This window comes from Capra hircus, chromosome 29 (assembly GCF_001704415.2).
Source record: "Capra hircus breed San Clemente chromosome 29, ASM170441v1, whole genome shotgun sequence".
Lineage (NCBI taxonomy): Eukaryota > Metazoa > Chordata > Mammalia > Artiodactyla > Bovidae > Capra > Capra hircus.
The window spans coordinates 1,649,163-1,676,586 of record NC_030836.1 but is presented as its reverse complement, the minus strand read 5'-3'; the positions used below and the strand labels follow the sequence as shown (position 1 = coordinate 1,676,586).

Here is a 27,424-nt window from a genome sequence, read left to right as displayed (position 1 = left end):
TGGGGAGTGTGGAATCATGAATTGACTGACTAAGGCCTTGATGTCAGGGAGATTGTGAAGTGGTGCAGGGGGATTTAGTCCTGGGGCTAATATGATGTCACCTCTCGGTTCCTGGCAGAACTTTCTTAATGGCCCACATATGAGCACACAGATTGGACCCATCTGTTTGAAAGGGGGAGTTAGCACATGTGTGGTAATCACCATTGCTCTAAAGAAACTTTGAAGAGGTGTTTAGTTCCTGCTGATAGGGAAGATTAGAATCAAGCAAGTTTTATGAATAGAAAATGATGAGCAGATGAGCCTGGCAGGAAATGGAAATGTGATGAGATTAGTAGCTGATGTATACCTCTCTGCAGGGGGAAAAAAAAAAAGCTCTGAGGGATGTCAGGCTGAGAAACACTTTATTTCCTGAAGTGCAAAAAGAGATTTGGACAAAGCCTGTAATATTAGCAGCCACTGCCAAAGGGAATTGGTCAAGGATCTTTCTAAAAAAAGCTGCCATTTAACTTTTGCTGGGTCTCAACATGGTGAGGAAGAAGTGCCTCCTTGTCCTGAGATACAAGCTTCGAAGGTGCATTCAGCCAACAAACATTTCCTGAGCACGAGCTCTGTGGTAGCATTGCACCAGTCCCAGAGCGGCTCACAGACTCATGGTAATCAACACGCTGTACTTCCTGGGTGGACTGTGAGCAGACTGTCCTGGGGCTCCCTGATAATGGGCATCTTTGTGCAGAGAGAAATAGCACAAAAATGAAGAGTATGACTGAGTGACCTGAAAGCCTATGTTCCATGGTTCTGTGGGTCACGGAGCCCCTCTGGTTTGTACCATTTGGAAAACAACATTTTAGAAAAAAGAAACTTTCTGAAAGAAAGTTCATAGCAAACTCATCAGATTTTTCCCAAAGGTTGGCAGTCCCAGAATTTGATGAATGGATTTTTTTTTTAATTGAGGTATAGTTGATTTACAATGCTAAGTTAGTTTGAATGTACAGCAAAGTAGTGTAGCTATATGTGTGTATATATACTGCTAAGTCACTTCAGTCGTGTCCGACTCTGTGTGACCCCATAGGCGGCAGCCCACCAGGCTCCCCCGTCCCTGGGATTCTCCAGGCAAGAACACTGGAGTGGGTTGCCACTTCCTTCTCCAATGCAGGAAACTGAAAAGTGAAAGTAAAGTCGTTCAGTCGTGTCCGACCCTCAGCGACCTCATGGACTGCAGCCTTCCAGGCTCCTCCGTCCATGGGATTTTCCAGGCAAGAGTACTGGAGTGGGTTGCCATTGCCTTCTCCAGTGTGTATATATACACACACACATATATATATTTAGATTCTTTTCCACTTTAGGTTGTTACAAAGTATTAGATATAGTTCCCATGCTATACAATAAATCCTTGTTGCTTATCTATTGTATATACAGTAGCCTGTATCTGTTTATAAATTTATCCCTTCTGCCCCTCCTTTTCCTCTGTGGTAACCATAAATTTGCTTTCTATGTCTGTAAGTTTGTTTTGTAAATAAATTAATTTGTATCCTTTTTTAAAAAATCCATATATAATTGATATCATGTGGTATTTGTCTTTCTTTGAGTTACTTCACTTAGTATGATAATCCCTAGTTTCATGTTGCAAATGGCAACATTTAAATTTTTTATGAGTAAGTAATATTTGATCCTTATGTATAGCACATCTTCTGTATCCAAGTGATTGGACTTTATTGTTTCCATAACTTTCTCAATGGCTTTCTTTGGATGGAAGGGAAAGTGAAAGTGAAAGTCACCCGGTGGTGTCCGACTCTTTGTGACCCCATGGACTACACTGTCCATGGGATTCTCCAGGCCAGAATACTGCAGTGGGTAGCCTTTCCCTTCTCCAGGGGATCTTTTCAGTGCAGGGATCGAACCCAGGTCTCCTGCATTGCAGGCAGATTCTTTACCAGCTGAGCCACAAGGGAAGCCCAAGAATACTGGGGAGGGTAGCCTATCCCTTCTCCAGCAAATCTTCCCGACCCAGGAATTGAACCAGGGTCTCCTGCATTGCAGGTAAATTCTTTACCAACTCAGCCATCAGGGAAGCCCGTGGAAGGTAGTACACCCCTATTCTCTTCAGAAAAGAATTCTGCTTATTCCTTCCAGATTCACCTCTTCTGAAAGGTTACCTACCTCCTCGACCTTGTTGTTTCCTCCCTTCCCCGTTTTCCTTCCCTCCCTCACACCATACTTGAGTGTTTTCTCCCTCCTCGCCTTCTCCTCCATTTCCTCTCTTCCTCTCTTCCTTCCTTTCTTTCCTTTCATTCCTCATTCTTTCCTTTTTAAAAATTTCAGATGGAGACTTTTCCATATAAAATAAACCACTCTGCGAATGCATGCAAACCACTGAGCGCGCTCCTCCTGAGATGCCCGAGCGTAGGTCCCGCAACATGGGATGGGGAAGGCAGGGTGGGAGGGGCCAGGACACTTTCCCATCCCCGCCTGGCTTATTAATGCCATGATGCCAAGTTAAAGGTCAGATAAGAGAAATTGCATGTAGTAAGTCCAAAGGCAGATGGTTTAGGGCATTTTTTAAATTATTATGATTTCTTTTCTTCCACGGAAAGTATGAGTGACTGTGGGGGTTCCAGAAAGTTTATCTTCAGGTTGCTCTTCCTTTGAGACGTAGCCTTTAATTTACTGTTTGCTAGTAGTTTCCTTTCTAGAAATGGTGGGAAGCCCTTGTCTTCCCAGCAATGCAGTAGTCTGAACACATAGGCAGACAGGTCTGAATTCCAGCCCTTGCCTCCATATTAGCCTCTGAGTATTCTGGAGAAGGTTGCTCCCCTTGTGAGGAAGAGATAAACTGGTTTTCAACCTCTCTGCTGTCTCAGAAGGATTAAGGATTTAATGGTTGTGGAACATTCTGAAGATAATAAGTAAACATGAAAAATAAAGATGACATCTACTCTACACACACTTCTATTTTTTTAAGAGTAGCATTTTGAAAAAATGCCTGAATTAAAGCCTCTGCCATACTGAAATCATTAGATATCTGTATCTGAGAATTTGTGAGTGCATGCTTCATTTGAAGCTCAAAGGGCAGCTTGGAGTCATGGAACTAATCTCTTGGAAACATTGAGCTTATTGCCAACGATATGATGTTGGGTTAAGAAACACATCAGTCTACATCTGTTTCCTCATCTGTAAAGTGAGCAGATGGAACCAGAATGGTGCCTAAACTCCAAGGACTTGAGCCTTAATGTCTAGTGACTATGCCTTCCTGAATATAATAGAAGTGAGGAAAGCCAGTCTCTCCTTAGGCTGAGGTTCTGAAGTCCGTAAAGCAACACGGCAGGGGTAAGAAAATACTCTGCAATGGGGCCCTTCATCCGTTCGTCCACCTGTGTGGTGACCATGAATACAGATACCCAGCACACATAAGTGGTAAATATTGTGCCATCCACAACGGGCCCTGGAGTGAAACAGTGAAAACAGATAGGCATCCTCACTAGAGTTTATTGTCAACAGCATCTAATATCTTACCCATGAAGCACATGTCTTTTGAATCCAGGGACCTCTAGACATACTGTGTTGGAATATAATCAGATCCAAAGAAGGATGACATTGTTAGTATTTGCAATTACTATAAGGCTCTCTAACCTTTTTCCCTTTATAGTGCACAAAGAAGATGATAACATGTGTAGGATACCTTTGGGTAAAGGGCAAAGCTAGCCCAAGGTTTGAGGTGACCAGCCCTTAGATTCAGCTAGAGGAGGTCACACGCATCTATCAGAGAGTTAGGAGAATCCATATTGCAGTCCATCTGACACTGACTTGCCACATGAGGTTGGAAACCGCCTTAGTTTAAATAGCCTTGTCTTTAGATTTCTTCCTGGCATAGAATCTATTAGCCAGGTCTTGAGACTTTAGATGATGAAATAAGGGGAGGGGAAAATAAATTTCTTTTAAGCTTTGTCTTCCACTTTAGAAGAGTTTCAGGTGCTGAAACAGCTCAGAGCAATCAGGAGACTCAGAAAAAGGGCACGGAGTACTCGGGAAGAAGAAAGGGTTGCCAGACAGGCAGGAGGTGTGCAGCAGCCAAGGCAAGGTGCCGAGATGTGGGCCTGGGGTGTGCTCAGTGGGGTGGAGGCAGATGGGTTGATGGGACAGTGCTCCAGACAGCTGTACCCTGGCTGTGCAAGGCCCCACAGGTGGCGTGAAGAGTGACCTGCTGACGCCCACGGTGGCTTCAGGCTGCGGCTGCCAGAGTGGAGAAGCAGAGCCCTCATGCCGTAGGCTTGCCAGCTTTGCTCGAGGCTGAACTATGGTGCCAAGGGCTGTGAGACAGCATGTGCCGACCGCGTTTACAGGAAGGAGTTGGAGCAAGCGTTCAGGTGCGACGCAGCAGAGGGTAGAGAGGTGAGGAGCACAGGCCCTGGCGCAGGCTGAGTCCATTTTACTTCACTGCGCTCAGCCTTTTCCTAATCTGCAGTGTGGGGATGACTATCCCATCTGCCCCCGGGGCTTGTTTAAGGGTGTGCGTGCGCGCTCAATCGTGTCTGACTCTTTGTGACCCCATGGATGTAGCCCAAGCTTCCCACAGGTAGCTCAGTGGATAAAGAATCTGCCTTCAATACAGGAGACACAGATTTGATCCCTGGGTCAGGGAGATCACCTAGAGGAGGAAATGGCAACCCGCTCCTGTACTCTTGCCTGGAGAATCCAATGGACAGAGGAGTCTGGAGGGTGACGGTCCATAGGTGAGCAAAGAGTCAGACACAACTGAAGCAACTGGGCATGCAAGCACGAACTATAGCCCATCAGGCTCCTCTGTCCATGGAATTCTCCAGGCAAGAATACTGGAGGGTTGCCATTTCCTCTTCCAGGGGATCTTCCTGACTCAGGGATTGACTGAACCTTCATCTCTTGCATTGGCAGGCACATTCTTTACCACATGAGCCACCTGGGAAACCAGATGTAAGGATATATTAGTTAATATTTATTAAAGATTTAGAAGAGTGTGTGCACAGAATAAGCACTAAGTGCCTGATGAGTAGGAGAGAACAGAAACTGGGGACCACTCAGCTTCATCCTCCTTCCTCCCATCACCTTTACCAAGGAGAAGGGCCTGGTGAATTCAGTGAGAGGGGCGCTGAAGGTGGAGACACATAGCAAAATAGGAGAAGCTGGATCTCCACTGAATAAATTTTAGAGAGGTGAAACAAGTTCCAGCCATGGCCCATGGTCTGGTGGCAGTCTTTTAGCAGTTGAGGAGGACAGGAAGGGTGCCACAAGGCTGGAGACGGGGATGGCCCCAATTATTAAAGGAGAGGAAAGCTTGATTCTCGAAGCACAGCTACAAGCTTGATGCTGATCCAAAGCCACGCTTGAGGAGAGAATTTTAAACAGATGGTCAACAGATGCTTCTACATGGGCTGTGCAGGTTAGCAAAAGAGCGGGAGCTGGGAAGCCAAGCTGACTTGGGTGCAAACCCAAGTCCCGACACTTATTGGCTGAGTGGCCTTGCAAAACTTACATCACTTCTGAAGTCTTACTGTCTCCAGCCATAGAATAGAAATGGCAATGTCTCCAGGGTTCCCGTGAAAGATAGTGACAGTGTAAATGATCACGCCGAGGACTGAGCAAAACAAACATGCGTCAGTGATTTCTGTGAACCAAAGCGGCAGCAGAACATAAGGCTGAGAACAGAGACTGGCAAAACCTTTCTGTGAAGGACAGAATAATAAATACTTTAGGCTCTGGGACCTATATAATCTCTGCTTCAAGTACTCAACTGTACCTTTAAAGCAGGAGAGCTGTTGTAGATAATATGTTCTTAGATGGTGTGGATGGCTACATTCCAATAAAACTTTTAAAAAACAAGTGGCCAGATTTGGCTGTCGTGTGCTAATCCCAGGGTGTAAAAACCAAACAGCCAGGATTAAAATAAAAACCTCTCCACTATGAGCAGTGTGACCTTGGACAAGGTCATAAATTGAGCTCCTTTATCTATCAAATGGGTATAATAGTAGTGTGTGTGTCCTGACATTTTGTTTCCTTTTTTTTTTAAAATAATGGATAGATCCTGGCTTTTAAAAATTATTTATTCATTCATTCCTTTATTTATTTGCCTTCTCATGCTGTTCATGGAGTTCTCAAGGCAAGAATACTGAAGTGGTTTGCCATTCCCTTCTCCAGTGGAATTGGCAAATAGATTCAAGGAATTAGATCTGATAGACAGAGTGCCTGAAGAACTGTGGACTGAAGTTCGTGACATTGTACAACAGGCAATGATCAAGACCATCCCCAAGAAAAAGAATTGCAAAAAGGCAAAATGGTTGTCTGAGGAGGCCTTGCAAATGGCTGAGAAAAGAGAAGCTAAAAGCAAAGGAAAAATGGAAAGATATACCCATTTGAATGCAGAGTTCCAAAGAATAGCAAGGGGAGATAAGAAAGCCTACCTCAGTGATGAATGCGAAGAAATAGAGGAAAACAATAGAATGGGAAAGACTAGAGATCTCTTCAAGAAAACTAGAGATACCAAGGGAACATTTCATGCAAAGGTGTGGACAATAAAGGACAGAAATGGTCTGGACCAAGCAGAAGATATTAAGAAGAGGTGGTAACAATACACAGAAGAACTATACAAAAAAGATCTTTATGACCCAGATAACCATGATGGTGTGATCACTAACCTAGAGCCAGACATCCTAGAATGTGAAATCAAGTGGGCCTGAGGAAGCATCACTACGAACAAAGCTAGTGGAGGTGATGGAATTCCAGTTGAGCTTTTTCAAATCGAAAAATATGACGCTTTGAAAGTGCTGCACTCAATATGCCAGCAAATTTGGAAGACTCAGCAGTGGCCACAGGACTGAAAAAGGTCAGTTTTCCTTCCAATCCCAAAGAAAGGCAATGCCAAAGAATGCTCAAACTACCACACAATTGCACTCATCTCACAGGCTAGCAAAGTAATGCTCAAAATTCTCCAAGCAAGGCTTCAACAATACATGAACCATGAAATTCCAGATGTTCAGTCTGGATTTAGAAAAGGCAGAGGAATCAGAGATTAAGCTGCCAACATCCATTGGATCATCAAAAAGGCAAGAGAGTTCCAGAAAAATATCTATTTCTGCTTTATTGACTATGCCAAAGCCTTTGACTGTGTGGATCGCAACAAACTAGAAAATTCTGAAACAGATGGGAATACCAGACAACCTGACCTGCCTCCTGAGAAATCTGCATGCAGGGCAAAAGCAAAACTTAGAACTGGACATGGAGCAACAGACTGTTTCCAAATAGGAAAAGGAGTATGTCAAGGCTGTATATTGTCACCCTGCTTATTTAACTTATATGCAAAGTACATGATGAGAAATGCTGGTCTGGATGAAGCACAAGCTGGAATCAAGATTGCTGGAAGAAATATCAATAACCTCAGATACACAGATGACACCACCCTTATGGCAGAAAGTAAAGAAGAACTAAAGAGTCTCTTGATAAAAGTGAAAGAGGAGAGTGAAAACGTTGGCTTAAAACTGAACATTCAGAAAACTAAGATCATGGCATCTGGTCCCATCACTTTATGACTAATGGATGGGGAAACAATGGAAACAGTGAGAAACTTGATTTTTTGGGCTTGAAAATCACTGCAGATGGTGACTGCGGCCATGAAATAAAAGATTGCTCCTTGGAAAAAAAGCTATGACCAAATCAGACAGCATATTAAAAGGCAGAAACAGTACTCTGCCAACAAAGGTCCATCTAGTCAAAGCTATAGTTTTTCCAGTAGTCATGTATGGATATGAGAGTTGGACTATAAAGAAAGCTGAGCACTGAAGAATTAATGCTTTTGGTTGGAGAAGACTCGAGTCTCTTGGACAGCAAGGAGACCCAACCAGTTCACCCTAGAGGAAATCAGTCCTGGATATTCTTGGTAGGACTGATGCTGAGGCTGAAACTCGAATACTTCGGCCACCTGATGCAAAGAACTGACTTGTTGGAAAAGACTGTGATGCTAGGAAAGACTGAAGGTAGGAGGAGAAGGGGACAACAGAGGATGAGATGGTTGGATGGCATCACTGACTTGATGGACATGAGTTTGAGTAAACTCCAAGAGTTGGTAATGGACAGGGAAGCCTGGCATGCTGCGGTCCATGGGGTCACAAAGACTCAGACATGACTGAGTGACTGAACTGACTAACTGACTTATTTATTTCTTTTTGATTGTGCTAGGTCTTCGTTGCTACAGGGCTTTTTCTAGCTGTGGTGAGCGGGGGCTCCTCTCCATTGCACTCACAGGCTTCTCGTTGCGGTGACTTTTCTTATTGTGAAGCGCAGGCTCTAGGCAACCAGGCTAAAATTTAGTACCTTCAGCAGGCTCAGTAGTTGTGACATACAGGCTTAGTCGCACCATGGCATGTGGAGTCTTCTAGGACCAGGGATTGAACCCGTATCTCCCATATCGGCATGCCGATTCTCATCCACTTGACCACTAGGAAAGTCCTCATGAGATTGTTTCAACAGCAAAAGGCACAATTAAAGGAGCATGGACTATGCCTCTCAGAGTGAGCCCTCCAAGCACAGTAACCTTTTGATACCTGCTCTTTGTCATCACTGTGACGATCCCAGCAGCCTAGAATATGGGGCTGAAACCTTCAGTAAGGTGACATTGAATAGTAAGGACGGTAAAATCCAGCACTTTGGCCTTCATAAGGAAACCACACACTGATTGCTTCTCTGAAGGAAAAGACCTACATGGTTTAATTCAGTCATTTCTCAGAGCTGTGTGACAGGACTACCACTTAGCGTGAGTAGGATGGCGAGCTGAATACACAGACTTGAGACTGTCTCTAAGACTACAGCAGTCTGCACAGATCCGAGTAAGTTTGATGTGCTTTTTTGTCTTGTTTTGTCTTGGCTATCATGTTGTAAGAATGAAGCTGATATATAAGAAAATATCCTGACAAAGGCAAGCACTGTAATTAATAGAAATTCATTGCACGTAATGAATGACCTGAGAGATGATTATATGAATTTGAATTTTTTCAGTCTGGGGTGAGGATTCTCAAATATCCCTAAGAATTTTATCAGTATAGCAGCTTTTTAAAATTATTTATTTTAATTGGAGGCTAATAACAATATTGTAGTGTTTTTTGCCATACATTGACATGAATCAGCCATGGGTGTACATGTGTCCTCCATCCTGAACCCCCCTTCCACCTCCCTCCCCATCCCATTCCTCTGGGTCATCCCAGTGCACCAGCCTTGAGTGCCGTCTCATGCATCAAACCTGGACTGGTGATCTGTTTCACATATGGAAATATACATGTTTCAATGCCATTCTCTCAAATCATCCCACCCTCGCCTTCTCCCACAGAGTCCAAAAGACTGTTCTTTACATCTGTGTCTCTTTTGCTGTCTCGCATATAGGGTCATAGTTACCATCTTTCTAAATTCCATATATATGCATTAATATACTGTATTGTTTTTTTTCTTTCTGGCTTACTTCACTCTGTATAATCGGCTCCAGTTTCATTCACCTCATTAGAACTGGTTCAAATGTATTCTTTTTAATGGCTGAGTAATATTCCATTGTGTATATGTACCACAGCTTTCTTATCCATTCGTCTGCTGATGGACATCTAGGTTGCTTCCATGTCCTAAGAGTGCTGCAGTGAACATTGGGGTACACATGTCTCTTTCAATTCTGGTTTCCTCGGTGTATATGCCCAGCAGTGGGATTGCTGAGTCATATGGCAGTTCTATTTCCAGTTTTTTAAGGAATCTCCACAGTTTTCCATAGTGGCTGTACTAGTTTGCATTCACACCAACAGTGTAAGAGGGTTCCCTTTTCTTCGCACCCTCTCCAGCATTTATTGTTTGTAGACTTTTTGATAGCAGCCATTCTGACCAGTATGAGATGGTACCTCGTTGTGGGTTTGATTCGCATTCCTTTGATAATGAGAGTATGGTAGTTTTAAAAATGCCCCCTCCCCCCCACCATGGGAAGTGCAGTGGTTAAGAACCTGCCTTGCAACACAGGGGACATGAATTTGATCCTTGGGCTTGCCAGGTGGCTCAGTGATAAAGAATCCCCCTGCCAATGCAGGAACCACAAGAGTTGTGGGTTCAGTCCCTGGGTTGGGAAGATCCCCTGGAGAGGGAAATGGCAGCCTCCTCCAGTATTCTTTCCACAATAATCCCATCGACAGCGGAGCCTGGTAGGCTACAGTCCATAGGGTCACAAGAGTCAGACAGGACTGAGGGACTGAGTACAGGGAACTGATACCCCACATGCTGTGGGCACCCCCGCCTCTCTGGCGCCTCTGTCTTGAAGTGAAGATCCCATGTAAGACCTGATGCAGCCAACTAAATGAATATTTTTTTAAAAATGCCCCTCCACACATTACTTAAGTTTCCCTTATTTAGAGGTGGGGTTTATGACCTATCTGCTTGAATCTGGACTCTGGGACTGCTGCCCAATAGAACATGGATCAAGTGAGCTATGCCAGGTTCTGGGTTTGGGCCTGAAGAAACTGCCACTTACTGTCCTCCAGGCCTCTTGCTCATAGAACCCAGCCACCACGCTGTGAGGAAGCCCAGGCCACACGAAGCGGTCACTGGTAGATCCTGGGCCTGTTGATCTCAGCCCCAGCTGAGGTCCCAGCCAGTGACTGCCATCAACCAACAGACGTCACCAGTGCCCACAAGCCGAGTGACTGATGACCTCAGCTGCATGAGAGGCTCCAAGGAAGAAGTGCTCTGTTCAAGCCCTAGCAGGAGGCAAGTTAATAAAAGAATTCTGGTTATCTTAAGCCACCTAGTTTGGGGTTACTCAGCAGTAGATAACAGGCACAGTGTAGAAGAGGAACTTGAGTCTTTCTGTATAGTTACAAAGAGTGAAACAAAGGCAGTCTGTAGGAAGCTACTGTCTGTCTAGGCTAAGAATGGATGGATAGATCCAGGTTCAATAAGAAGAAGAACTTTGGGAAGACTGAACCTATCAAACAGCACGTGGACTGCTTCATAAGGCATTAGTTCTTATTGAAAATATCTGAATAAGGCCAGATGACCAGAGGTCAGGAACAGCAAGAAGGATTTGGGGCATTGGGAAGGGGTGAATTGATAGGAACCCATGCTTGTTGGTTGACTGATTTCCCAATTTGCCTAAAAAGAAGAGAGTTTTGTACCTAGAAGGCACTGGATGAGTATTTTGTTGATTGATTTAATAAGTATTTATTAATGCCTATTACATCCACCATTGTAGGCACTCAGGATATATCTATGAACGAAAAAGATGAAAATGCATGTATTGTAGAGTTCATATTTTTTTTAAAATATTCATTTATTATTGATTTGGCTGCACCAGGTCTTAATTGCAGAATGTGGAGTCTAGTGTCCTAACTGGGGATGGAACCCAGGCCCCTTTCATTGGGAGCACAGTCTTAGCCACTGGACCACCAGGGAGGTTCCTGGGGCTTATATTCTTAAAGAAGCAGACATGCAATAAACAAGCTTACATGTGAAGTGTATATAAGATATCAGATGAAAATAAAGCTTCCAAGATGAATGTAAAGTGGGGCAGGAGAGATATGTAGTCTCTGAAGAAAGGTTTACAATTTTAAATATAGGGGAATTCCCTGGCAGTTCAGTGGTTAGTGACCTGGAAGTAGTCATTTTTGATAAATCAAGGGTTGAAGAGAATGACAGAATTAAACTCTTCATCATGGAAATGTTGAATATATTCTCAGACACTCTTATAATCCCTGGGACAATACTGCAGACAAGACACAATGTCTCAGCTCTCAGGCAGCTTATGTACTTAACTTATTTTCTGCCATGTGGAGAGAGAAAAGGAAATACATCATGCAATTTAAATGACTGAGAAGCATGGCCTTCTGGGAGTTTCCTGCGGTCCAGTGGCTAAGATTCTGTGCTCTCAAGGCAGGGGCCTGGGTTTGACCCCTGGTGAGGGAACTGGACCCCTCGTGCCGCAACTAAGAGTTCACCTGCCACTGCGACCCTGATCCATGTGCCACAACCAGGGCCCAGCGAGGCCGAATAAATAAATGAAATATTCTTTAGAAGGAGAGTGAGAGAAGTACGGCCTTCCCTCGGCGGCGTTCGCCCACTTTTGACCCTGTGCAGCTCTTGCCTCTTCTGTGGAGAGATGTAACCCAGGCTCCTCTGTGTCCTGTGTCATCAGCGTGCTCCGGGCCGTGCTGCTGCCTTCTGGCTCTGCCGGGTCTTCATGGATCACAGGGGAGCGCAGAAAGTTGAAACGAGCTTTGCTGTCCTTCAGTGGCACTACATTGTTTCTGATTCCTTGTTAGCTGTAAATAATGAAAGAAATTAAACTTTCAGGATTGTGATTGATTGCCGAACCACTGATTGCTGATCGACTGTGAGAGTGGAAAATCTGGGTTAGGGTGGCAGAGAGAGAGGACATGTGGATAGTTTCTAAACAGTGGCTAATCCCTTACATGTCATTTGTGAAAAATGAAGCAGAGGAGGTGATGAGGATTTATCTCAGTTGGGCTCAGTCTCCAGGGTTGCTCCTTCCATGTAGGCTAATTCCGCATGATGGACTGAGGTCTAGGGCAGCGTGAAGTGTGAAGTTTGAGGATCTGATGGAATTGTCAGTGATTGCTTCTCTAGACCCACTCATGTCTCCAGCCACGTTGGTATCTGGAATATTGAAAGTGAAAGTGAAGTCGCTCAGTCATATCCCACTCTTTGCAACCCCATGGGCTGTAGCCTGTGAGGCTCCTCCATCCATGGAATTTTCCAAGCAAGAATACTGGAGTGCCATTTCCTTCTCCAAGGGATCTTCCCAAACCATGCAGCCATCTATGGGGTTACACAGAGTCGGACATGACTGAAGCAACTTAGCAGCAGCAGCAGCAGCATCTTCCCTGGTGGCTCAGATGGTAAAAGCATCTGCTAACAGTGCAAGAGACGCAGATTCGATCCCTGGGTTGGGAAGATCCCGTGGAGAAGGAGATGGCACTCCAGTATTCTTGCCTGGAAAATTCCATGGATGGAGGAGCCTCATGGGCTATAGTCCATGGGAGAGTGGGGTATGACTGACCGACTTCACTTTCACTTTCAATATTCCAGATACCAATGTGGCTGGAGACATGAGTGGCTCTAGAGAAATGATAACAGACATTAAGACTTTGAGGTTATAGGGACTGTAGTTTGGGTCAACAAACATTTATTAGGAGTAGGGTAGGTCCCAGGAAAGAGATGAAGAAGACAAAGTTCTTGCCTTCAAGTAGCTCACACTGTCCTGAGGGAGCCAACACACAAGATCTTTGGAGTAAATTGTAGACAAGTGTCCACACGGATCAGCACGGTTTTGGAAGTAGCTAGAAATTGTTATAAGTAATCTTGGGCTTAGCAACAATGTGAGGAATGTAATGAACCCCAGTGTATGGTTAAAACTGTGTCTACCTGCACCTTCCCTGGTGGTGCAGCGGTTGACGCCACACTTCCGGTTCAGGGGACCAGGGTTTGATCCCTGGTCAGGGAACTTAGATCCCACAAGCCATATTGTCCCAGCCAAAACAGAACAACAACAACAACAACAAAATTCTGTCTTCCTCTACATGACCCCATTCAGAGAATCATAGAGCACTTGGGAGATCTTATGTTACCAGTCTCTTCATTTTCTGCAGATAAGCAGCAGACCCCTTCACTGTCTGAATGTTTCCTCCATTCATCATCATAGGGCAGAGTTGGGAGTGGATCACTTCTTAGTTTCATTTAACATTTATTTGGCACTTGGCTGTACAGGGTGTCAAACAGAACAATGAATGAGACGGTCCCTGACCTCCACTTGCTCGCAATCTGGAAGGATTGAGCACAGACCAACAAGGCAACAGACACTTCAAGCTGCACAGTGATAATTAATGTCCTGAGACAGTACACCCAGTGGAGGGGGAACATGGTGAGGACATGTAGAGCTGTCTGCAGGGGGCAGGGATGGCTCTGCAGAAAAAAACAGTGCTTGAATCGAAGCTTCTAGAATGAGTCAGGTGTATTCTCAAGAGAAAGACTTCCATGGAAGCCAACACATATGCAGAGGAATGGAGGTGTAAGAGCACGGCATACTCAGCACAACCCCAAGCTCGCTGTGCAGCTGAGCATGGAGAGTGGAGACGAGCAGTCAGAGTGCGGTGATAATCACGGCAGGCCAGACCCTCAGCCTCAAGAGCCCCTGAAAAATGCTAGGCCAGTGATGTGATCAGATGGAAGGAAGAAGTTATTTCTTTTGAGGAAGAAATAACACTTTACAACAAAGGTGAATGCTGAAGATGGGGAGACCAGAAGGCCACTGAGGGTCTCCAAGTAAGATGCAGATGAGGCCTGTCCCAGAAGAGACAGGTGTGAATGGTGCACATGAGAAATGCCTCCTGGCCTCCACATTTGCTTGAATGTGAATAGTTAGACAGAGCAGGGACACTGCATGGACGCCCAGGGTCCTGGTGCAGACCGGTGTGTGAGTGGGTGAGGGGTGGGGGCTGTCATTCATTGAGACAATGCAAAAGGGAGAAGAAGATTGGAGGATAATGATTTTTTTCAGGATGGGGCTTTGGGGATGTTGGGGTGCATGTGTGAGGTCCAGAGAGTAGATTTCTAGTAAACAGTTGAACGTGTTGGTTTGGAGATGGGAGACGAGGTTTGAGCACGAATGATCAGCATAGGAGTGGTGGTTAAAGTGGGGGATGAGGAAATGGAGGCGTTATGGGCAGAGAGGCGGCTTAGGGTTACTCCTTGAATGAACCACAAAGGTCATACGAGGTGAGACTGCTTCGGCTAAAGAGGTTGTCCAAATAGGACCTGAGTTAGGGTCTAATTTATTAAGTAAAAACCCAAATGACACCTGTGTGACTTGACATGCACAAGAGCAGTGAACACAACAGGCGAGATCAGTTTTTGCCCTTAACCAACTTATCAGCTTGGTGGCAAATCATGTGCTTAATTAATTTCCATGACAGTAAGTGCTGCCTAGATAGTATATTCAAAAGCAGAGACATTATTTTGCCGACCAAGGTCCGTCTAGTCAAGGCTATGGTTTTTCCTGTGGCCATATATGGATGTGAGAGCTGGACTGTGAAGAAGGCTAAGCACCAAAGAAATGATGCTTTTGAACTGTGATGTTGGAGAAGACTCTTGAGAGTGCCTTGGACTGCAAGGAGGTCCAACCAATCCATTCTGAAGGAGACCAGCCCTGGGATTTCTTTGGAAGGAATGATGCTAAAGCTGAAACTCCAATACTTTGGCCACCTCATGCGAACAGTTGACTCATTGGAAAAGACTCTGATGCTGGGAGGGATTGGGGGCAGGAGGAGAAGGGGACGACCGAGGATGAGATGGCTGGATGGCATCACGGACTCGATGGACGCGAGTCTGAGTGAACTCTGGGAGTTGGTGATGGACAGGGAGGCCTGGCGTGCTGCGATTCATGGGGTCACAAAGAGTCGGAAACAACTGAGCAACTGAACTGAACTGAACTGAAGTGCTGCAAAAGAAGAGTATAAGGTATTTCAAGAGTGCATAATTCAGGAGGGAGATAGAGCAGCTGGGGGAGCGGTGGGGGACAGCTGGTACTTGATCTGTGTAGTCGGGGAGCATCCTTGAAGAAATGGCATTTCAGCTAGATCCAAAGGATGAGCAGCCAAGGTCAGTGAAGGGAGGGGCAGAGGATGGCATAGGCAAATGCCCTGAGATGGAAGCGAGTATGCTGGAAGACCCGAAGGATGCCCATGTGCCCGGGGGAGCATGGGGGCTGGCACCCAGGGAGAGGCGGCGATGCAGGTGAGCCTGGAGGCTGTTTATGAGCCTGTGCAGCTGCCGCCCTTCCCACCTGTAAGCAGACTTGGGTTCGTACACCCGGGCGAACTCCAGAAGGAGGCACCTTCATAGTGGCAGGATCCTCAGGTGAATGGCCCCAGGAGGGCCTGTCCATTCCTTGGCAGCCTCCTGGCCCTGAAGTCGCCCCAGCGCTCCACTTGGAGCCCTCTGCAGGGCACGTGCTGACAAGCAATAAGGAGGTGATTCTGGGCACAGGGAGGACAGTGGGAGTTTCGATTTGGAAAGGGGCCGTTCAAGCAGAAAAGAGAGGCAGAGGGGTTGAGCGCAAAGAAATCAATGTGTTTTGGTCAACACAGCTCACCTGGGAGTGTAACAGTTTAGTTCAGCAGCAGCAGCGGAAAGTGCCTCTTCAGAACTCGTCATGTCCAAGAATTAACTCAAGAGTCAAAATCCAGCCTTGGCACATAGTCGCCCTAACGGTGTTTCTTTTGTGAAACGTAACAAGCCAATTGGGAAATAACCTTGGAAGGAAACTTAATTGATTTTTCAAAGGAAACAAGAACTCCTATGAAAATTTACCTGAACTCTACTAAAGCCATGCTCTAAAGCAGCTTGTTGGAGAAGGCAATGGCACCCCACTCCAGTATTCTTACCTGGAGAACCCCATGGACGGGGGAGCTTGGTGGGCTACAGTCCATGGGTCGCAAAGAGTTGGACACGACTGAGCAACTTCGCTCTCACTTTAAAGCAGCTTGTGTGAGAAACTGGGCTAGATTGGGGTCCCATTTTGCAAAAAGCCATTAATTTGTTTTCTCACGGGTCGGGCCACTTTTCTCTTCATTTTTCCTGTCAAGGTTGCTTCACTAAGTGGGAAACTGGGTGATGAGGGGCTGTAACTCACTGTGGTTTTTCTCCTGTTGATGCCGAGTGCATCTTTATGTCCCTTCCAACCTCCAATTATGTATTTTGAAATAATAAACTATCTTATAGTTAGTCTTAAAGTTAGTTCAATCAAGGTAATGACTGAAAGATTGAATAGAGGTTCCTCCAGGTTTTGTGATTAAACACAATACCAAGTACTGCCAAAAGTTCAGTACCTGACTTTAGACTTAGTAAAGATGGGACCTCTGTTTTCTCATCTGTAAAATGGGAATAAATAAACCTGCTCCACTTACTGAGGAATGATAGGAGAGTGCTTATATGTCACCATCCAGATGTTAAGTATTAATAAAATGGTAACTGTCATCACTATGACCAAGAAGATTATTCATCCTAAGACTCAAAGACAGTTTACATCTGCCATGCAGATTCTTTATCTACAAGTTCTTCTTCTCTCTCCGCTCTCCATTTCCACAGACATGCATAAGAATAGCATCTCAGAGTTATGGGAAAGGGTGGCCATTCTTTTCCGCTTCCCAGAGAGGAAGAAAAAATATTTTATGACTGTTAAAAACATATTGTAACTGTCAAATGTACTTATGAGCAGCCATCAAAATTGTAACTTATAATCAGAGTTTTCCTTTTGTTCAGTAACAATGTAAGAAAAATCACAAATTTTACATGAAGATGGAAAAGAAAGAAAAAAGCATGAGTACTGAAAGAATTTGGATGGTGATGGCATTGCCCAAGGATTAGACGAAACACCCTTGGCTTAACACATAATAATGGTTATTGTGTGTTTGGTGTCTGCTGAGAAGGGCGTTGGAGTAGGAAATGGCAAACCACTCCAATATTCTGGCCTGGAAAGTTCCACGGACAGAGGAGTCCGGAGAGCTACAGTCCATGGGGTCGCAAAAAGTCGGATGCCACTGAGTGAATTTCAGCAGAGAGGGGCACGTTTTAGGTCTGCTGCGTCTCTGTAACCTGGTACATTTTGTAAAGTCAACCATATTTCTTCTGCCTCCCCTCTTCACACCACGACAAGAGCCTCCTTCCTTCCTACCTTTGTATCCGTGACTTCCTTTACCAGATTGAGGGTCTTCCCTGCTCTTACGCATGGATGATGAAGAGCTATGCATTTGACATGAACTGCAAGAAAAAGAGAGGCTGGGATGCCCTGCTGCCCAGAACAGACCTTTCATGGGGCGGCAAGGGGAGGAATGGGGAGAAAAGCTTCTCTCTTTTCTGATTGTAAAACACTTTCTCTTTCAAAACTCAGGTGACCGTGACAGATGGTGGCTTCTCCCCAAAACAGTCGACCATCTGGGTGGTGGTTCAGGTTCTGGATGAAAATGACAACAAGCCCCAGTTCCCAGAGAAGGTCTACCAGATCAAGCTGCCAGAGCGTGACCGGAAGAAGCGGGGAGAGCCCATCTACAGGGCATTTGCATTTGACAGAGACGAGGGCCCCAACGCTGAGATCTCCTACAGTATTGTGGACGGGAATGATGATGGCAGGTTCTTCATTGACCCTAAAACCGGCATGGTCTCTTCCAGAAAGCAGTTTACAGCAGGGAGTTATGACATTCTCACGGTAAGATTTTTCTGAACCTCAATAACATTAATGAGGAGGAGAAAGTTATTTTCTTATTCATATATATGTTTTAAGCAAAAACAGAAAAATCTCTGGACCAAAAAGTGCAGCCATATAACAATGAAAGGCTACTTTCTGTTGCTGTGACACTCCTAAATAATGAGGCCATTTTCTTTGCTTGTGTCCTAACACCTAACCTCCCCATTTCCAGTACACAGCCTGCCCCATCATTTACTCACTCACACTTCCTGTAGCCCCAGATCGTTTCAGGGCACTGAGCATAGATGTAAAGTGAGGGGAGGGGAGCAGCGGGATAATGTAACCTGCCCGCCACTCAACATGTCCTGAAGACATCCCAATGAAAACAACACTTGTAATTGTTGACAATGTGATCGAACATGAATTTAGCTGTACAAATTGAGGGACACGAATCATAGCTAGGCTTATTCTGCAAAAAGTGAAAAATCTTAAGTAAAACGTAACATTTATCATTGTTAGAAAATAAAAAATAAAAACAGGTATGAGCACCATCTCAAATAAAGACTTGAACTGTTAATACCATGCCTAAGGCACCATCCTGCTCCCCCAACCACTTCAGACATGCAACAGCTATGCCTAAAAGGAGACTGGTCAGCCTCACTGGTGATGGGCACTTTCCAGGGTCCCACCAACTGTCAAGAGTTATCTCCATCTGCCATCTTTTTCTCAGTCTCCAGCCTTCTCCACTGTGTATGGTCAGTCCTTTGTTATTTTAAAGGATGGTCTGAGTCCGTTTATTTGTTATGCCTGTGGACTGGATTTGGGCTCCATTCCCTGCTCAGTCGTGTATTCAGAAGAGTGAATAAAGAAAAGAAAATAACTTAAAAACCAGTCCTGTTTCTACCGTCAGCAGCCCTGATGTAACAGGTGCTGCTGCAGTTGTCTGAGACTTGCCAGTGGAAGTCTTTGAGGACCAGGTGGATTGCAGTGGATACTGTTGATACCCTGCCTAGATCCCCTTTATCAGGCTGGTCCAGCCATCCCCCAGCTGCTGTGAATGTTGACTGCTAGGGGCTCAAAGCTGATTCCTTCTTCAGAGAGTCATCCTTGGCTACACTTCTCAGCCAAGATGATCTATACACCTACACTAGCCCAGCAGCCCACAGCCAATTCCTAACTGACACCAGATATAAAAGCCTTGCCTCCAGGTGGATCCAACTCAGTAGTACAGTGATGATTCAGAGCTCCCTTTGGGATCAGGCTGAGGTTAGACTTCAGCTGAGACCACATCCTTGCTTAGCATCCTCCTCTATCTTGTTTTCTTCACTCCCTTTCTCATGGGAACACTTCCTCTTGAAATCATTTGTACTCACATCCCTGTCTCAGACTCTGCTCCTGGGAAACCCGACCTAAGACATCTATCATCAAGGGCCCTTCCTCTCACAGAAACTGGGGCGAAGTGATCACGCATGAACACAGCACTAGGGATCTATGAATTGTCACTGCTTTTAAAGGCTACAACTATTAGCAATGCATCTGGAAATGGTATTATTAATGTAATAGTTTACAGTCCTTTTTCATTTTGGTTTTTAAATTTTCTGTCACTGATGGTTTGCTTGTTAGACTTAACTGCAACCCCCGCTCCCCTGCCGCTGCAACACCCGCACACACATTTAAGTCCAGGACAGCATAGCAGTTAACCCTACATATCTGGGCAAGGAAACGTGCTTTTCTCAGCCCTTATATCAGACCATGGAGAAGAGCCATTAACACTCCCTTCCTTACTCCACTGCCTCGAGGGGCCTATGTTTCCACTGAGAGAGGTCTCCTTCACTCCTTCAGGGTTGGCTTAACCAGAGGGCCTCTGAGATGAATTTTGCAAGGTTGGTGCCTTTCTCCTGCCTCCTCCCATCTCCCTCTTGGAATCCCATGTGACAGTTCTGCATGGCAATGGCAATGCATCTGTTCCCTTCTCGACACTACCACCACAGCTGTAAGAATCAGATTAGCTCTTCTTACTTTCGTAGCTGTCATTCGAGTCCATACAACACTAAAATTCGCAAGTGCACCACTTGCTTTTCAAGTTTCCCACATCTGCAAGGTTGGCAGTGATTCAAAACAGCTTCTGGCAAACGTGCTTGGGGCCCCATGTGCCCCAGTTGCTTCCCGCAGTCCCTGAGCCCGTTGTCCTCAGATCGCTCCCCTCGTCTTTCCCTTGCCAACCCCATCGTGAGGATGGACTCTGAGCCCCACAGTATACGAGTGACAGATGTAGGCTTCCATCAGGACCCAGGCTCTGAAACAGCTCTCTGTCCTCTCCGTGTGTGAGTAGATCAAGGCCGTGGACAACGGGCGCCCTCAGAAGTCCTCCACGGCCCGCCTCCACATCGAATGGATTAAGAAACCACCTCCTTCACCGGTGCCACTGACCTTCGATGAGCCATTTTACAACTTCACAGTCATGGAGAATGACAGAGTCACCGAGATTGTCGGCGTGGTGTCTGTGCAGCCAGCTAACACCCTTCTGTGGTTTGACATCGTCGGTAAGTTTGAGTCCCCCAGGGCAGTATTGGGCAACGTAATCACTGACTGTTCAGAGCAACTAGCAAAAAAGAAAAGATAATAACAACAAAAACACTTAAAGACTATGCTAAGATTAAAAGATGTATAGTGCTGGAATGCAGAAGAGCCAGTAAAATGAATAGTCGACCTGTGCTTTCGTTCTGAGCTCTGTAGCTAAGCTGAACCGAAAGTGCTCTCTGGCTGGAGTTTCCATAGTACGTTATTTACTGCAATCTTAATGTCTTTCTGTGTGTCATTTAAATTCTATTGTCACACTTGGCTAATCTCATTTCTAAATGTATTGATGGTACTAGACTTGCTGTCCTTCATTTCTCTCTTTTTCTTCACCTTTTTTCTGCATTCTGTTCTTTTTTTTTTTTTTTTTTTCTGCTCCCGACTGCCCTGCTTCAAGGTGGCAAGCATGCTCGAGAGATGTTCTATATTCTACAGACAGCTTGTGGGCAGAACTGTTCAACAGAAGGTACCCTTAGTGCAAACACATTTGCTAAAATACAGCTATCCAATCTGCCTTTTACGGGTTTTTTTCTTTTTAAGCAAATTAAATTACATCTTTCATAACTGCCTGTGACAGGCTGAAGTGCAGCCCACAGATTTCATACATGCCTCTAACAGCGATTGCGTTACTCATATCCAATGACTCCTTTGTTTGAGGTTCGATGGGGTTTGGATTTGGGGTGGTGGGGGGATCGTTCTGATTTCTTTAGAGAAACTTTTTTCTCTGCTTTTGAGGTATGTGGGCTTTTTGTTGTTTTGATCTTTTCATAGGTTAGTTTACCTGGGCCTTTTCCAATTGAAAAGTAAATTCAAATAGATCCCAACCCCTCAGTTTTGAAGGAGTGCCATACGTAGACCCAAAAGCCCCACCAGGAGAGTCCCAGGCTGTTGTCCACAATAGGAAGGACAAGAAACAGAGCCTAGATATATAGCCAGCGAGAGCTTCCTGCGAGAGCCAAATACAAAAAGCAGATGGACGCAGGCAGGATAGACCTTAAAAGCCAACCTTTAAATTCCTTGAAAGAAAGCAAGCAAGCACACCAGGCTGCAAAAAGAGGGCAAAACAGCCCTTCCCCACCTGGCAGGGAGAGGCGGTGGAGAGGAAATAAGTGCTGAGGACCAGGAATCCAAGCGAAGGGGAGTGCGCGCCAGCCCTGGGTCTGACGCTGGGTCCAGCTGAGGCTGACTTCCCACTGTTGTCTGTGGTGGGCGGTGACTCCAGAGAGCTGGTCTTGGGGAATCATTTCCTTCACGTGCCACTGCTTGGATAGGATGGGCAGGAACCTGCCTCTCTTCCCAGGAATGACTGGGTCTGTGGAAAGCATTTAGAATGTTCCACATCTGTTTTAATGAAGCACAGAAAGTGCTTCACGGCCCCCAAATGGAACATCAGTAGAGTGTCCCCTGAACTTCCCCCAAAGAAAAGGCTTGTTTTCTACCTATTTCATTTTCTAGAATGCTGGTAGAATGGCTTTCTTTCACTTAATGGGCGTCGATCACACCATCCCTGTGCATGACCATCGTCATTGCCAGCTTTCCACTCCGTCTTCATTTCCACTTAACGCCTTTGAAATGGCACCTCTTCTGATCCATGAAAGATCTCTCTGCTCCTCCATCTTCTGAGTCGTGTTCTCACACACCAGGCATCGCCTGGCTGTCGGTGCTGCGTCACCTTTGGTAATTCCTTCACCATCGCCCCCTGTCAGGGTCACAGAAGATGCATCTCAGTTTCAGCGTGTCTCCGTGCAATCATGACTTGTTTTTGGTAATTCGAGGGAAAGTGCAGTGGAAAGCCAAAGGCCGAGGCTCCTCCTGCTCCTGAGTCGTGGGAGGACTTGCCCTCTGCCATCAATGATCACTTCGTTTCCATCCTTCTCCGACACTCCAGTTTGCAAGTGCCTCTACGGCCTGAAAGCACTGTTTCTCTCCCTTGCGTGATGCAGGCATACAACCTCTTGACACGCAGCACATCCCACCCACCCCAGGATGCCCTTGCAAGCACTCCTCTTGAGAAATCTTACAAGCACACCTTTCTCTGATGCTCAGTCTGACCGGCCACCTGACCCCAGTTATCCAAGTCGTTTTTGCAACTCCTTAGCATGCCTGCGAGTGTATATGATTGTGTGTAGGAAAGCATGCCTAATGATGCTGCATGTAGCCTGACTTGCCTGCATTCCATTCAGCAGTATTAGCGCTGGCGTATGTGTTCCTGGTGTTTATCCTGGCTTCAGTCTTAACCCTTAAGGTCAAGGTCTTTGTGTCCTCCCCCTCCCTCCTGCCATTGCTTTTGTTGATCTCCACCCAGGGTGAGTGGGGTAATGATGCCAGCCAATGGAGATGCCCCAGGCAGCCCATGTGTTAACCCCACTGATCCCTCCTGAGACCTGTCCAGAGTCACTGTGACCTTCCACTGTGTTCTCAGCCACCACAGCGCCTTTGGCCAAATGAGGACTGGTCCAAGAAGAGACAGGCAGTTGACAGAGCAGAGCCCTCTCAGGAAGGAGTCCCTTTAGGCTGCTCCAGATCATGTCTAGGAATCATGATTAGAAATATGGCATCCATTTTCCTGTTTCTCCAGCTTTATTCCTAAATCTATGCTCCTTTTATAGAATCTTTCCAGTTTTTGTGCTCAGATGCTTCTCTTAATGGGCTTCCCAGGTAGCTCAGTCGTTAAGTCTGTCTGCCAATGCAGGAGACTTGGGAGACACAGGTTTGATCCCTGGGTCAGGAAGATCTCTGAAGTAGGAAATGGCAACCCACTCCAGTATTGCTGTCTGAAGAATTCCATAGGCAGAGGAGCCTGGCAGGCTACAGTCCATGGGGTCGCAGAGAGTCAGACATGACTGAGCATGCATGCATGTACTTCTCTTAATATAGACCTACTAGGTGGTCCCTCTAGTCTAGATGCTTCCATCACAGATTTCACTGTGTATCTGGTAGCATCCATTCAAGCTTCTCCTGCAAATTAAATTTACTGGGCCAGATGCCCAAACAGAACTTGATTTTATTTCCATCCCTGCATCCAGCCAGCCAGCCTCTTTAAATGTCAACTCTTTAAGTCATGGAAAAAGTACAAACTTTTCCCCAGGTGCTGGCTGTGTTCAGAATAGATATGGTCCCCCTTCCACCAAATCCCCCCTTTGAAAATTTTTTTCTGATCTCAGAGAGCCATATTTTTCCAACCTGCTGACAACATCTTTTCCTTTTCTCTAAAAACCTATTGTTTCCTTTATCACATTCAGATGTTTCATTCTTTCAAGATTTCTTACTCATTTGTCCTTGGCCCCCAACACTCTCCTCTGTCTCTTTCCTTCTTCCTTACCCAAATATCTTTCTTGGCCAAGCTAACATCGAGGGGAGATAAGGGAAAGTGCTTCTCAATGCCTAAGAAACTTAGCAGTGTGCTACAGCTGGATAGATACCTATACACACACTCACGGTTACAGACCATACCTTCTCCCAGCCTAATTCAGCTTACAGATGCTCTCACCAATGAATTCACATTAAATAAGCAAAAATAGTGTTCCAGCATGCCTTTTCCCTGAGAGTATTGCCTCCTTATTTCTATATTCCCAATCTGCCTGATTCTTGTTTAACTGCATTTCTTTTCCATCCTACTGTCATATGAATTCACAAAAGCCGTGTAGAGAGCAAGATTTTGTTCCCAAGCCGGGACCCCCGCATCAAGAACCTGCCAGATACTTTCTTGTGCCTCCAAAAGCTTACAGTGTCACAGAGCTAGACCCTCTTCAGCTTCCAGAAACAGAAGCCCACTTGTCACCAAGTTAAGAAAGCTGTAATTAAAAGGAAACGTTATAGAGTTCAGCTGTTCTGTGTTTAAACAGCCCATTGCACAGCATGTTCCTTCCCTGCGCTAAAAGGGAGAGAAGACGAAAGGAACAAAGCTAACCCACAATCCTTTGTGGCTTTGTCACGTATCTTCACACTTCTCAGGAGACTAAGATTTCAATTCGGCCCATCTTGATTTACATACTCTCTGATGTGCACGCAATCTGGCTCACAGTCCCTGTCTCTTTATCCCACTGACAAACATTTGTATTGTAAAGACCACCGTTACTACATACTCCAAACGATTCCTCTTTACTTCCAGTCTGATGGGAGATACTACCACCCACTTTTCTAGCTTTTCCCCTGACTTAGACTAGGAAAACTGTTTTTCTGGTAGGCAGTAAGCACTTAACCTGTCTCTGTGTATTTGCCTCACCTAATGCATAGAGAAGAGAAAAGGTGTTCTTTGAAAGTAATCCCCTGGTGGCATAGGGGGGCTCGTGGGTCCAGCTCAGCTGAAACACATCTCTGTGTTGCATGAGCATGAAGACAGCCTGGGCCCTTAGTCTGTCATTGCTTCCTGAGGAATCTGGTTTCCTGACTGCTTCTGTCTTGCAAGCTTAGACCTGTCCTTCTAGAACCTCACCCCTATGGGGCCATCCCCTACTAGGGTTCCATCAAGGGTGTGTGTGCTCAGTCGTGTCCCGGCTCTCCGCAACCCCATGGACTGTAGCCCGCCAGGCTCCTCTGCCCATGGGATTTCCCAGGCAGGAATACTGGAGTGGGTTGCCATTTCCTCCTCCAGGGAATCTTCCCGACCCAGGGATTCATCCTGTGTCTCCTGCATGGGCAGGTGGATTCTTTACTACTGAGCCACCAGGGAAGCCCCAGGGTTCCATCAAGTAGGCAAGTTAAACTCTTTGATGGCAGGCACCCTGACTAGCATTAACCTCTCTGGGTCTTCTCTAACTCAGTGGCCACATTTCTTAATCACAGAACTCTCCCCTACCCCTCCAAAGAGGGTTCTCCCATTTCTAATACAGCTCTCCCTCCATCAGGGCGACACTTGCTCAGAGTCATCAACAACATCATTTCTTCTCACTGGATCCCCAGCAAGCCTCTCTTTTCTCCATAGCAGCCATGTGGGTCATAGGAAAACACCTGAAGAAACTTTAGGAAAATAATAAAAATCTCAAAACTGCTTCAGATATTAATGTAAGAAAATTAATTTTAAACCAGATTCTAGAAGGGATTTTCCTTCCCACCACTGTTTCTAACCTCCAGCCTGCCTCTCCTGCCTCCCATGTAAATATCCGTTTTAGCCCTGTACTGTGCTTTCTTCCTTCCAAGGCAGACAGTTATTCATGATCAAACCGCAGAAATAGTGTGAGGTATTTTCCCTCAAGTTGGGTGTGCACGCTGAACTTGAATGAACAGCTTGCAAACGATGCCATAATTCACTGAGATTCTGCTGCTCAGTGTTTGGGAAGCTTCTCCCATAGCTCGTCCCCCTTGATTGATTTTGAAATTTTGGTTACTAGCTTTACCATTGTGAGTAGAGCGGATTAGAATCAGAGCTAGGGGAAGGGTCTGGAAGTTTTTCTAAAGGGAAAGCTGTGAGATAGTCACCCCTGGGTCTCATAACCCGGAGAGACAGGTGATTATTTAAAGGAAAACTTAACTGGTTTATGGCCCAACACCCTTCTGCCCACGCATTCCAGCAGTAGCTGCTGGCTCCAACTATTTTCATTCCCATCCCATTTTTTGAAGCTTTTTTGGGACCCTCTGACTTCCGATGTTAACTTTAGAATCCAGTAGAGATCCAACACACCTCTCGTGGCTCTGTTTACTCCTTTGCACCTGTCTTGACCAAAAATGGTCAAAGAGAAACGTCCTGACATGAATTCTGTTATGTGAGCTGTTCACAACCTCGCTTATGACCATCTCTGCCGCACGCCCCTGCAGCAACGCTCAGGCTGTGACTTCTCTTAATCCCCACGTTGTTGATCAGCCCAGCTGGCGGTGTCTCCCCCTCCCCACCCTGTGCTGAGCCCAGCGCTGCCGCCCCAGCACACTCTGGCTTTGCATGTTGTTACTGGCTCTGAGGAAGCACATCTTCTTTAAACGCGCACTGCTAGTGAAAGCAGACTCATTCCATCTAATAGGCTCAGGCCAGATGAATTGGATGTGGGATCTGACTAAATGAAATCACCTTTCAGGCTAGAAGGGAGCCTGAGAAATGAGGCCTGGGGGAGAGAGACAGAGTCATTCATGAAGTGGGAGGCTTAAGTGGTAGCTTATGAAATTGCGGGAGGGTTGATGGTGAACTGATGGTCTAGATTCTGGGTCCCTTGTCAGAAATTCATTGTAAAACTCAGGGACGATTTGGGGGACCTGGTTTTACATGAAATCTTGGTTTCACTAGGAGCGAAAGCCCTAGAAGTGAGCATCCTTATTGATGGATGGAGGGATACTCATAGAGTTTCTCCCGCTCACCGTGATCTGCTTTCTCCTTGTCCATCTCCCCTGATCCTGTCAAGGGTTTGGTCTAGAGTGTTTGAAACAACAAAGGTGAATGGGGGACATACAGCGCGCACATACACGCACGCGCAGGGAGAGAGAACTGCCAAGAATCAGCCCCACATTGAGCAGCACCCCCTGTGTGCTGGTCAGTACTTGATAAAAACCAAAATGGGAAAAGAGCTTGAAAAAGAACAGACGCATGTGTACGCGTAAGTGGGTCACTTTGCTGTACCCCTGAAACCAGCATAGCGTTGTTGATCAATTACACTCCAGTATAAAAAAATGGTTTTAAACCAC

At 45.8% G+C, this 27,424-nt stretch overlaps 1 protein-coding gene across 1 annotated transcript in view; it reads left to right on the top strand.

The window, feature by feature from the left end:
* Window positions 1-27,424, top strand: part of FAT3 (FAT atypical cadherin 3) — a 656,439-nt gene that overhangs the window by 465,265 nt on the left and 163,750 nt on the right. Inside the window, exons 4-5 of the mRNA XM_018043498.1 lie at window positions 17,945-18,259; window positions 20,571-20,781. Coding sequence (XP_017898987.1) covers window positions 17,945-18,259; window positions 20,571-20,781 — 526 coding nt within the window. The remainder of the gene's footprint in view (window positions 1-17,944; window positions 18,260-20,570; window positions 20,782-27,424) is intronic.